General features: G+C 42.3%; 1 protein-coding gene across 2 annotated transcripts in view; it reads left to right on the forward strand.

Moving 5' to 3' along the window:
- Ect2l (epithelial cell transforming 2 like) overlaps nt 1–10,312 on the forward strand; it is a 71,542-nt gene extending 61,230 nt beyond the window's left edge. For both annotated transcript variants that reach the window (XM_059272702.1, XM_059272703.1), the window contains 4 exons: nt 816–881; nt 2,476–2,564; nt 7,582–7,754; nt 9,236–10,312. In XM_059272702.1, the coding sequence (XP_059128685.1) occupies nt 816–881; nt 2,476–2,564; nt 7,582–7,754; nt 9,236–9,360 (453 nt within the window). In that variant the 3' untranslated portion in view covers nt 9,361–10,312. The remainder of the gene's footprint in view (nt 1–815; nt 882–2,475; nt 2,565–7,581; nt 7,755–9,235) is intronic.
- Nucleotides 10,313–13,581: the final 3,269 nt, after the last annotated feature.

The following is a 13,581-nucleotide window of genomic DNA, read 5'->3' on the forward strand; positions in this document are numbered from 1 at the left end:
CGGATTAGCTTGAACTTGATATGTAGCCAAGGATCACCCTGAACTTCTGATCCTCCTGTCTCCCTCATTTCTGGAGCACTGGGATTACAGACATTCCCCAGTATTCCTAGGTAATGTACTGCTTGGACTCAACCCCAGGGCTTTGTGCATACTAGGCAAGTACTCTGTTGTAGCTGAAGCTATCCTGTTCCTGCCCAGCTCCCATGGCCCTCAGACTCAAGTAAACACACAGAGACAGACTTATATTATTTATAAACTATATGGCCTAATGGCTCAGGCTTCTTGCTAGCTGTTCTTATACCTTAAATTAACCCATTTCTATTAATCTATACCTTGCCACGTGGCTTGTGGCTTACTGGTACTTTACATCATGGCAGCGACTGGTGGCGTCTCTCTGCCTCAGCCCTCCTGTTCCCAGAATTCTCCTCTCTTTGTCCTGTGTATACTTCCTGCCTGGCTACTAGCCAATCAGCATTTTATTAATCAATCATCCACAGCACTCTGTCACCGAGTCACAGCCCCAGTACCACCTCTTCTAGTGTGAAAGTACATAAAATTTGGATTTGTATAGATAAGAGCCAAAATGTAAAATCTTTTGCTTCCAAAGTCAAGTCACTTTACTCAGTAACTAAAGTAGTCATTATTCCCTATATACTGTATAAGCACATCATACCCTGAAATGACTTTTTCTGTTATTAAAACACTGGGTCCAGAAAATTGGTATTTTTATAAAGTACCAAGCTCTTTTCTAGGTGTCACAAATATTAATAAAAATGTCATGTCCTTTGTTTGCCTAATATAACCTTGTGTTCTAGATAAAGGAAAACATCAATATGAAAGAGCAGCTGTCCGATGTACAGACGATCATCTCGGGGTGCCCTGTACGTACACTGATGTTTTTGCTGCATCTCACACTCATGAGTATAACCTTGTCACTGGCAAGAAGAGACATGGAGATCCTGCGGCAGCTAAGTTTTGTGGGATGCTGTTTACTGCCAAGCACTGCAGGCTTCCATGTAACTAACATATCCCTGTTATCTGCATTAGACAATTCGTATGTGAGTTGGGCCCTACCTATCCCATGGTTGTGATCTTCCAAGGTTATAAGTAGCTCCTTGTTTGGTGGTACTCGGATCATGACTCCCTGTGAGTTGAGCACAGCACGGTCATGTGTTTTACACGATCTCTGTCTGACTGATGAAGTCCTTGGTGCAAGGTTCAGTGCACTGAAGACGTCCACACACTGGAACCTGTTAGCCATCTATCCCTCTGTAAACCTGTCTGTTCGCCTTCATCTTCTGACTCCCCTACCACCCGTGGCGCCCACCATACATACTCTCCATTCTTTAATAACGTACCCTCTTGCCATTGCTCTTTGAAGATATGCTTTCTTCTTCGAAACTGTCTTCCTGTCCTACTTCACTGGATAAGTGCTATTAGCCCTTTCAAAATTAGGTCAGGGGCTGTGGAGATGCCTCAGTGGGTAAGAGCTCTTGCTCCAAAGGCATGCTGACTTGAGTTCAAGTCTCCAGCACTTATGTAAAACGCCAGGGAGACCACAGGCAGACACCTTTAACTCTAGTGCTGAGGGAGGAGACAGAATTGCTGGGGCTAGCTGGCTGCCAGTTCAGCTCCAAGCTTCCCAAGAGACCTTGTCTGGAGGGAAGAAGACAGAGAGCAATAGAGCAGGACAACCGTTGTCCTTCTGCCCTTCGTGTGTGCTCACACACCACACACACACACATTTAAAATGAAATCAGTCATGATCTTATCTAAGTCTCCTTGGTCTCTGGCTGGAAGCTTTCTCTTTGGTGTTCCATATCCTCCCTATGAACAGCCCTGTCATATGGCCCTGCACTCACCCCTTCACAGACTGGGCGCCCCACCATGTGCGAGCTTTGCCTTGTTTTCTGGTGTCTAACATTCAGCAGGAGCTTGGGATAGATGATGAATGAAAGTATTGATTAACTGGAGGTACTTTTACTTGGTCAAATTGGAGAAGGAGGGAGTAGTTTTGTCCTAATTTCCTTCTTGTCTTGGTACGGAAAGAGCAGTGTGATTAACTGGACTGCAAAAGTATTCTTACAACTCACAGAACTTTATCTTTGGGGTTTCTGTGCACACTGAGAAGGCATCCCCATGGCCAGAGCAATGCATGGGCCTACGTCTTAATGCTACTAATTCATCTGCCCCTTTTTCTTGACAGTCCTTTTATCCCCTCCCTAACTTTGTTTTTTGACAGTAGGAAAAGTGTCAAAGAAAATATCTCGAAAGCTTTAAAAAAACTGACAGCCTCAAATATTGTTTTCGTTGTCACTTTGGTTTGCTAAAGGAAGCTTGTATTATAAAGTAAGAAAAGACAGGTTTTTCTACACCTGCACTAAGTTCTAGTCAACATCTGCCTGCTCTGGGATGTACAACAGTTCTGCACTAATGGGATTTCAAATAATCGTAATCCTACTTTTTATTTTATAGACCCTATCAGAAGTAAACCGATACCTGATCAGGATCCAAGATGTAGTTCAACTTCATTGCTGTGGGGAGACAATGGACTTCTCTTCAAGGTGAGCAGCAGCTGGCCGAGACTACGGACACCTTCAAAGCAGAAATTGTCTTGCTCATTGCTCACCCCTGGCACTCAGTACAATGCTTGACCTTGTGTGCAGTCAAGAGAACCTTTGTATTGAATCAAAGTCACACGCATATGCCTACAGGTGATGTACGACACTTTATCATTTTGTTTGCATTCTAGATGGCAGAATGAGAAAACAGTGTCCGCCAAGACTATAAATCCCACAGCAGACCTTCTCAAGGTCGGTTAGTTTCCTAATGAGATCAGAGCCAAGCATTGTGGGAGCTCACACCAATATTATGCTAAAAAGCAAGAGGATCATTTTATTATCCTTAGATTCCTGATCAAGTTAACACTGAAAATGACTTTACCATATTTACTTTTCATAATGCTCAGAAGTGTAGGAACAGGTGGAAAGATGCCAAAGGCTATAAATTAGTCTTCCTGTTGCTCTTTTAGAACAAGAATGGACAAGTTTTTCTATGAAGGTCCTAAGAACAAATATTTAGAATTTGCTGGCCAAATGAGCTTTATGGCAATGACCTTTTCTGTTGTAGCAGAGACAGCTACACAATAGTGCTCTATTCATAAACAGTACCATTACATAAATGAACAGCTGTGGCTATGTGCCAATAAAACTTTATTTACAAAACAGGTGACAGACCATAGTTTCCTGATCCCCATCTTAGGAAATGGTCAATGTTTTCAGTCTTGAGGGCAAAGGCAAATTATTCAACACATAATTTTATTTCAATGATTATGTCAGCAAACTAGATCAAAAGGTGCCAGGGCAGTGGGGTAGATGGGTCACTCCTTTCACCTCCATGCCCACCTGAAGATCTCGAATGAAAATCGAAGGCCATGAGAAGGCTGAGTTCGATCTCCAGGACTGACAGTGGAAGGAAAGAACTGACCTCTGCAGTTTTCCTCTGACCTTCCCACACAAGGAAATCAATGTGAACAGAGAGAGACAAATCAAATCACAACAGAGTGTCTTTTGCCTCACGGACTTAGCACTGTTGGTTGGTAGCGATGGTTAAGAGCTGCAGTAGTGGGAAGAAGCTGCCCTCTGACCCCACAAGTCTAAAGGAGCTGGCATGGTGGCACATGCTAGCTGATCCAGGCTGGGTTACTCTATGTATTGCTTCTTGAACAGTCAGTCTTCATGTCTTCACCTAACTACTGGCAACATGTTTCCTTAATTTTGGTTTGAGAAACTGTCCATTATGTTTGAAGAAAAATTTTGCTGGCTATGTAATTTTAGGTTGTTGGCGATTTCTTTCTTTCAGGATTTTACACCATTCTTTTTGCTTGGTCGGTTTCGAAGAGAAGCTCACAGTAGTTCTTATCCTTGTTCATCTAGACTTTTGTTGTTCTTTGTAGTCAAGTTTGTCCTTGAGTTTCTGATGGAGTGGTGCCTTATGCCTAAGTGTAGAGATTTAGTCTGTTTTTGGAGCTTTCTGGGACTGTGGTTTGCATGTATCTCTGTCGGGATATACACATGTGAGTTTGGGTGTACAGAGGTCAGATAAGGGTGTTGGATCCCCGGGAGCTGGAGTCACAGGCAGTGATGAGCCATGGTGTGGGTGCTGGGAAGTGAACTCATGTCCTCTGGAAGAACAGCAGACAACCACTGAGACATCTCTCCATCCTCTAAGCAAACTTACTTGGAGGATTTCTCCTGTTCTTCTCTCTCTTCCTTACCTGGTATTCCCATGACATGTATGTTTTGTTTTGTTTTTCGACTGGCCTTTCGTTTATTCTCTTCTCTCCAACCTCAGTCTGTTCCTGTTTCTCAGTTTCCGACTTTTCTCCTCACACCTTCCAGCTTGCCACTCCTAACTCAGCTGGGGTCTCCCCATCCGCCCACCAATGGGATTCTTCGTTACAATGTATTTTATTTTCGCCATTTCCTTTGATTCTGTAGGAGTTTCTATTACTCTATTACCTGGTTTTCTTCTGCTTTGTCCATTTTTGTCCCTTTTAGATTTCTTAACATATTAACCATGGTTAAATTCCTAATTTGAATGTTTCAAAATTTCTGCCATATCAACTGTGCTTCTGATGCTTGCTTGCCCCCTCTCTTCTCTCTGCCTTTTGCCTCTCAGCACTCAACACTTACTGAAAGCTGGAAAAACACGGACAAACCAAAACAGGCCTTTTGGTGTGAGGTTTCATGCCCCCTACTTAGGCTAGGCTTATTGTTGTTACAGTGAAAGGCTGCCATTTCCCCTCATGGCCTTATTTTGTCCAGGCCTAGTCTTAAAGACTCCTAAAAATAAAAGATAGTCTGAGTGTTCTGCCTGCATGCATGCATGTGGACCATGTGTGTGCCTGGTGTCCATGGAAGCTAGAAGAGGGTGTCAGATCCTCTAGGAACTGGAGTTACAGGAGCTACATGTGGATGCTGGGAACCAAATCCAGGTCCTCTGTAATAGTAAGCGCTCCTAACTACTGAACCATCTTTCCACCCCAAGACTCCTTCCACGGCGTCTAAGCCTTGTGTTTTTGTCTACTGTAATCATACAGTTGTCCTACGGGTGCGGTAGAAAGATGTGACAGGAGGGACACATTCTGCAGTTCTCTCATCACCGTGGCCCAGGCTGGTCTCTAACTTGTGGATGTCCTCCTGCCTTAGCTCTCCCAAGGACTGGGATTACAGGTGGGCTCCACTCCTCTAAGTGATAGGAAGGCTGTGGGGAATGGAGTGATTAAGAAGCCCCTTTTCCCAGGCTGCTAAAAGAACCCCATGGGGGCAGGCTTTTGTTAAAGACCTTGTTAAGAACTCTGGGGTCATATTTCTGAACGGCCATGCCTGCCACCCTTGTCCTCCAGTCAAGAAAGAGTGTCTTCTCAGCTCAGTGACAGTCTGGTGGGTTCCTGGAGTGGAAGACAGACCACTGTCTAAACTACTGGCTGCTCATTACGTCAGTATTACAGGTGGAATTACTTGATTTGCTCGTTTGGAGAACTTGGAGAGCTCGTGGTGACTTGTCACGGGACTTGTTAGAGCACCGAGGGGTGAACGCCAATCAGACACACACATGTAAAAAGTTCCTCCTCCACTGCCCTTGAGTGGCCACACACCGTTAGTGTGCAGCGCTCTCCTTTCTCTGAGCCTCACTGGTTACACAAGGACTCTCCCCACTCCTGTCACTCAACCTTGTCCATTCTAAAGGGGAAAGCCCGACATTTAGTACTCAAGCAAGCATGTTTCAATGGCATTCTTCATAGCACCCTGTAAGCTTCTTTCCTATCATAAAGCCATTTTTTTTTAACATTTTTCTAAACTTAAATATAGAAAAAAAGAATTGTTCTTATCGGCTATGTGGCAAAACCTTTCCCCATCCCCCGGGAAACAACATGGTAAAATTCTTTACCTAGTGAAAGCGGCCTTTTCCTACATGTGGTTGATCAATCACCCTTTCTGGCTTTCTCTCTCCTTTCTTCCTAGTTCTGTCCTAGTTTTGAGAGTACCTCATCAACTCGATCTAAAGCACCCCCCCAAATAGAAGTAAATGTGAAGCAACCCACTGACAGCAGCATAAATCATAACCATAGAAAGGAGGAAATGTTTACATGCAAGAGCTGACTCTAGTGCTTGATGACCACTGTTTTTATTTACCTGCATACCCAAGCATCTAAAATGAGCCTAAAGTGTTCTCTACCTGAAATTTCCTAACTCTGATCCAGTCTTTGGTCCAGCTCTTAGGCACAGATGTAACTAAAATGACTTAAATGTCCTACTTCTCAAAGCCTGGCTGGATCTGTGGAACTGGAGTCACTAGAGGCTTGCCAGAAATGTACAGACCCCAATATGCATAGAAAGTCCAATATGACAATATCCTGGTAACTCAGGTCAGCATATGTATGTGTGTGTGTATATATAAAATATCAGTCATTACAAAGTGAATTATAATGAACTACATCAAGTTTTGTACACAATATAGAACTCCTTCACAAAAATAAACCATTTGACAAACTGCTTCTCACTGTAAACCCTGACAGTTATAACAGCTCATGTAAAGATTTTGATTATATGCAAAGAATCATCCAGCAACCTGGCCGAAAGCAAAAATCAGAGGGTCATAGATGAGGTACAAAGCACACCAAAGTCTGCTCTTTGCCTACAGCTGACCATTTTTAGCAATGTCAATAAACACAAAGAACAATTTACTTTTTATTTTTCATATGGATAAAGATATTGAGCTACCTCCCTTTCAATTTCTCTCCAAATGGAGTAAGAAATTAATTTCTAACCAATAGTTAAATGGTTCTCCCCCAAGTTTCTACTGTATGCCTGATTTCTAATGGGTCCCCCAGGTTTCCAATGGATGCCTCCACTCACAACATTCCCTTATATTTCCCTACCTGATGTGTCAATCTTAGCTGAAACTAAGCAAACCCGTATGGTTCTCAGTCACCCAAATACATACAGCACACCACCAAACCTGATGGAAGTGATGAGAAGTCATGACCGACTTCATTTACTAAAGGAGGGAGGGGGGAAAAGTCAATGCTCATTTAGACCAGCAGCTGGGTTCATTCCTCTACGTGCATCTGCTCCATGTACACCATGTGCGGCTTGGTGCCAGCGGAGGTCAGAAGGCAGCACTGGGTGCCCAGAACTGGGGCCGCACTGGGTGCCCAGAACTGGGGCCACAATGGCTGTGAACCACCATTTGGTTGCTGGGAATGGAACCCCAGTCCTCTTCAACAGCAACACATGCTCTTAACCTGAGCCATCTTCCCAGTCCTCACTTTTCATGTTTTTCACATTATGAAATACTTGTCTAATGGATGAGATCAAATAATTCTATCAGATACCTTGATGGCCTACATTATTGGGCTGAGAGAAGATGCAGGACCACTTTACCAAGGATTCCATGAATTACACAAAAGGTCTGTAGTGGAATAAGGTCTTAATCATATGTGTATCAATTTAAAGACGGTTAACTGTTCAACGAGATGCATACCCATGAAAATAGCTCTTCTCTCCACTCTAATAGGCTCTACGAAGAGACCCGAGATCTCAGCCTCTTCCTCTTCAATGATGCACTGCTTGTTACCAGCCGGGGCACATCTCATACTCCATTTGAAAGGACTTCTAAAACAACTTACCAGTTCATTGCATCAGTGGCCCTTCCCAGGATGCTCGTAGAAGACATTCCAGACTCCAAATGTATGTATTTTCTTTCATGAGAAAAGCTATCTCATACCAAACTCATTAACTATAAAAATATCCAAGTAGGGGAAAGGCTGGAGCAATTGGCTAGTTTGTGAACAATTACCAATACTAAGATTTCATTAACTTGTCTCTGAAGAAACAAAAGTTGGCAATATCAGAAACGTACCTTGGACAACAGAAACCAACTTTTAGTCACAGAGATAGGCAAGGGCCACATCATCCTGAGGGCTTCTGTGAAACTATCTTACACTTTCTGAAGATGCTACAGGCTTGAGCTGCTATTTCAGGTATCTGTCTGTCTGTCTATCTACCTATCATCCATCCATCCATCCATCCACCCATCCATCCACCCATCCATCTATCACCATTAGTGGCACTCCTGGAGATAGAATCTAGAGCTTCATACATTCCAAGCAAGTACCTCACTGAGCTATAGTCCCAGCCCTCTATCATTTTTCCTATTCTGCTAGGAGTAAGTCGTTATTCCAGACTTGAGTGTCCTTTTCTTCCTTAAATTAGCAATTAGCTAGTTCCTCTCTAAAAGGGCCAGTGTTTACAAAGTGTGCTTAGTAACTCCAATAGAAATAGCATGTCATTAAAGAACGCAACTGAAACGGGAGGTGCTTATTTTTAATGTTGCATACTGTACCTCCTCTATTTCTCACGATCTGTCTCTTTCCTACATTTCTGTTAGGACAGATAACTGGAAGGTAACATTTCTCCCTGCAATACTTTCCCCGTGTGTAGACAGGACCTCAGCTTAAAGCAGGAACCAAGACCTTACTTACGTTTTTGACTCCCGAGTCTCGCTCTGCCTTTAACCACTGAGTACGGTTAGTACCGGGCACTTTTCCTCAGTCCCTCCCACTGCCATCTTCAGCTGCGCTTACATAAAGGCACAGGCACTAAGACCACGGCTGGCTGTGCCATTCATGCTAAGGCAATTCCAAGTCTAGCCTCTCCACAGCCACCAGGAAAGAGCTTTTACTGATTCCAGATCTTTCTAGAGGTACTGAAGTAAGGGGTTACAGAGCTTCACATTATCTATCATCTGGTCTTCAAAATAACTGACAAATAATGATAAAGATAGGATTTTTAATGATGCTTCAATTTTGCTTAGAAGACAATCTTCTAAATTATATTTGTACTCACTTTGAATTCTTGACTATAGGCTAATTCTAAGATTAGCCAGTCAAGTTTTGAACTTAAAACATTTTTTGATTATTGCCTTTGAAAATTAAACAGTGTAGCTCAAGTGCAGTATTGCTTAGCCATGAAGAAAACCTTGCCATATGTGAGATCACTGATGAACACAGAGAACATTATGTTTAAGTGAAGTAAACTAAGCAGGTAAAAAGAAAGATGTTCCTTAATCAGGCAATGATGAGTTATGTAACTATAAATACAGTCAAAATCAATAAGTGGTATACTTTCAATAGATGAAAAAAAATAATGTATCTCAAATGTTTTCACAGATGTCAAGAATGCATTCATTCTTCAAGGTCCAAAACGTGAATGGATCTGTGCTACTGAGGTGGCGGATGATAAATTCCTTTGGTTGTCTATACTCCAAACTGCAATCAGAAGCAGTATGAAGTAAGACTAGATTCAAAACAGACAAGAAGGTTCTTGGAAATTCATATACCATGTTTTCTGCTTCAGAACATCTAGTGAGAAACAGAGGGATCAGTCATGGACGCTGAGGAGATGGACGAGCTAGGACCATCTGTGAGGTTCCTTTCAACTTTTAAAATGTATGATTAAACTATGTGGGGTATCTAAGAACAAGTCTAAAATTTTGAACCACATCTTTCGGTAGCTACTGCTCATAAGCATTATTTAAAACAATTTGACATGATGAGCAATGAGAAAAAACGTGTAGGTTTTTAAAAATGAGTAGTGAAAAATCAGAATGAATGTTTCTTTCATGAGCATTCTAGAAAAATACTTGAATTTTGGGATTCACCAATCAACTTTTTCATGAAGCAATTAATGATTTTAAGGATATGTCTAAGAAATAGAAATAGCAGCTTTCTTAAGCACTTGTCAAACAATGTGAATGTGCCTCTTTGAAAGGCATTAGAATATGCCATTTTAAAGTACTAAAAAGTTTGGCAAGTTTTGTTTGTTTTCTATAATTCTTACTTTTTGCTTTAAGATCAAATTCTTGGCTCTTCCAAATAACCTTAACATTTTTTTTAAAACAATACTATTAGAAATGCACTGGTGGGAAAATGTAATTTTTAAGTAACAAAAATGAATGAATGGGACTGGAGATACAGCTCATTGGTTAAGAGCACTGGCTGTTCTTCCAGAGGGCCCAGACTTAATTCCTGGGACCTACATGGTAGATTATAACCTGTAACTCCAGTTCTAGGGAAACTGATACTCTCTCTGGCCTCCATGGGTACCAGGTATGGACGCAGTACACAGAGATACATGCAAAACACACACACCTGCTGTGGGATGGTCTGTATGTCAAATGTGTTGCTGATTAGTCAATAAATAAAACACTGATTGGCCACTGGCTAGGCAGGAAGTATAGGCGGGACAAGGAGGAGAATAAAGCTGGGAAGTGGAAGGCTGAGTCAGAGAGACACTGCCAGCCGCCACGATGACAAACAGCATGTGAAGATGCTGGTAAGCCAAGAGCCACGTGGCAAGGTATAGATTAATGGAAATGGATTAATTTAAGCTGTAAGAAAAGTTAGCAAGAAGCCTGCCACGGCCATACAGTTTGTAAGCAATATAAGTCTCTGTGTTTACTTGGTCGGGTCTGAGAGGCTGTGGGACTGGCAGGTGACAGAGATTTGTCCTGACTGTGGGCCAGGCAGGAAAACTCTAGCTACACACACCCATAAAAATTAGAATAATCTGTAAAAATTAACGGAAATTGTTGTACTTTAGACTCAGGGCCCAGAGACTCCTGAAATGGAATGGGTTGAAGACTCCTCCCTAAGGACTAGCTTTCAAGGCACCCAGAAGGTGCCATGTAAGCTTCCAACAGGAGGGAAGCAACCAACAGTCCTAGCTAGCTATGATGTCTATGAACTACAATGACCAGCATGGCATGCTAACCATAAGAATCAAGTTGTGGCATGTATTCCTGGGGGTACCAACAGCTCTATAATTGGACTTAAGACCATCTCAACAAGAAGGAAATCAGGCCTGGCACTGGAAACCTAGCCAACTACTCAGGGCTAGTGAGGTCATGGATCTCAGAGGAGAACCTGCCCCCACCACTTTACTAAACCAGCATGATCCCCAACTCATTCTAAATATCTGTCCTTCTAGTCACAGGTTAGTGTGGTCCTTATCCCTCAATAAGGAAAGCTTTCTTTGCAACAAACAGATCATTGCAGAAAACCACAACCAATCAAAGAGCAGATTTACGGAACTCAGTCCCAGTGGATTCATCTACAAGACATCCCCAGAACCTAAGGCTCAGGGAACATTGTGGAAGGCAGAAATTTGGGGGGCAGGGGTTGGGAGGTGGGGATTGTGAAAGCCAGAGGACTAGGAAGTTTTCTGTGAGAACTTGTCTCCTAATAATGTCAGGAGCTACACCCATAAAGTCTCACCAACATGACTATTTAAACATGAGCTGAACAAGGACAGCTACAATAGAAAAGCCAACATGGATGGGTGAAAGATCAGGCCTCAACCCCACACAAAGAACTATAGACAACCATGGCGTGCTGAGAGTGGAAGAAACAGTCTTCCTTGGGGAACATAGCAACGATTGGATATCCAATACCAACTGGTCAGCCCTGAAAATAGGCAAAGAAATAACATTTACAGACTGAGCAGACTGTATTTAGGAATATGATTGTATATACATATATGTATACATATACAACAATGTATACCAAAAAAGAGGCCATGAATTTAAAAGAGAGCAAGGAGGGGTTTATGGGCAAGTTTGGAAGGAGGAAATGGGAAAATGATCTATCATCTCAAAAACTAAAAGAAGTAGCCAGGCATGCCTTTAATCCCAACACTTTGGAGGCAAAAGCAGGAAGATCTCTGAGTTTGAGGCCAACCTGGTCTATACAGAGTTCTGGGACAGCCAGGGATAGAGACCTTGGCTTAAAAATAAGTAAATAAAAAATGAAAAAATAATGGAAATCTAGTGGAAAGAAAAAAAAAAGAAAGCAAGCACCTGTAATAAACTTTAGGTGAGTAAAAAAAGAATTCTTTGGCATAGTTAAATGACTGATTGGTGAAAGCTGTATGCTGGGATTATGTTGTTGTCTACTTTGTTGTTAGTAGACATAGTTTGTCCACTGTTGTGTTATGGTAATTGAATTCATTGGTACAGTGTAGAATTGTAAAGTCAGGCTACTGAAATATATTTCAAAAATGAAACTTTAATTTCCAATTCTTGAAAGTTTAAATTATGGCTAAAATATATAGAAATTAAATATTGTATTTTTTTTTAATTTTTTTTTTTGGTTTTTTGAGACAGGGTTTCTCTGCGTAGCTTTGCGCCTTTCCTGGAACTCGCTTTGTAGCCCAGGCTGGCCTTGAACTCACAGAGATCCACCTGCCTCTGCCTCTCAAGTGCTGGGATTAAAGGCGTGTGCCACCACTGCCCAGCAGAAAGAGAGAATGAGTCCTAGGACCCATTTGAGAACCATATTTCTTTTTCTTTTTTCTTTTTTTTTTTTTTTTTTTTGGTTTTTCGAGACAGGGTTTCTCTCTGTAGCTTTGCGCCTTTCCTGGAACTTACTCTGTAGCCCAGGCTGGCCTCGAACTCACAGAGATCCGCCTGCCTCTGCCTCCCAAGTACTGGGATTAAAGGCATGTGCCACCACTGCCCAGCATATTGTATTTTCTTATTGGTGTAAAAATTACAATTCTCAGCCTGGTAGTGGTCATGCACACCTTTAATCCCAGCACTCAGGAGGCAGAGGCAGGTGGATCTCTGTGAGTTCGAGGCCAACCTGGGCTACAAAGCGAGATCTAGGACAGACACAGCTGTTACACAGAAAAACCCTCTTGAAAAACAAACAAACAAACAAACAAATAAATAAAACAAGCTTCAGATTCTGTTATGATGGATCAGAGGTGTCATTCTTCAGGCATATTCTACATTTTTTTTTTTAAAGATTGGGTCTTTCACTGGCCCCAGAACCCAAGGGACTTGTCTGTCTAGCCTCCCAGTGCTGGGATTACAGGCACACCATCATGCCTGGCTTTAAAAAATTCAAACAACTGGGTTCTGTGAATCAAACTTAGGTCCTCTTCCTTGCAAGACAAGCATTCACCAACTGAAGCAGGATCCTGGTCCATGTATCACTTTGATTAGAGTTAGCACCTCAGTCATGCAAAGAGCAGTGATGTTTCCAAATGGCTTCCCCACTCCTCATGCAACGGCTTCATCCCTTTCCTTCACTTTGAGGGGACCAGGAAGAAAGACCTGTCTTCATAGTTCGGAAGCTTACACCACATAAATATGCCCTCACATAAACACACACACACACACACACACACACACACACAAGTCATGGGTGAAATTCTACACGAAAAGGAAAGGAAAGGGAAGGAGTTTCTGAGAAACATACCAGGCTCTTGACTCAAACACCGGGTAGGGAGCTCATCTTAAACCCTTTATAGAACAGATTCTGTACATAGAGAGACGGTGACAGTCTGATAACGTTTTCCTTTTGCAAAGATTTGAGTTTGTGCTTGATGAGAAGCACACTCTGCAAATCCAGTCACGGTATGGTGTGGCCACATATTATGAGGGGCCAGTATTAATGCTATCTTATGTTATGGCACAGGAAATGTGAGGCATGCCAACAAACACAATGCATCC

The sequence above is a fragment of the Peromyscus eremicus genome, chromosome 8b, assembly GCF_949786415.1.
Source record: "Peromyscus eremicus chromosome 8b, PerEre_H2_v1, whole genome shotgun sequence".
Classification (NCBI taxonomy): Eukaryota; Metazoa; Chordata; class Mammalia; order Rodentia; family Cricetidae; genus Peromyscus; species Peromyscus eremicus.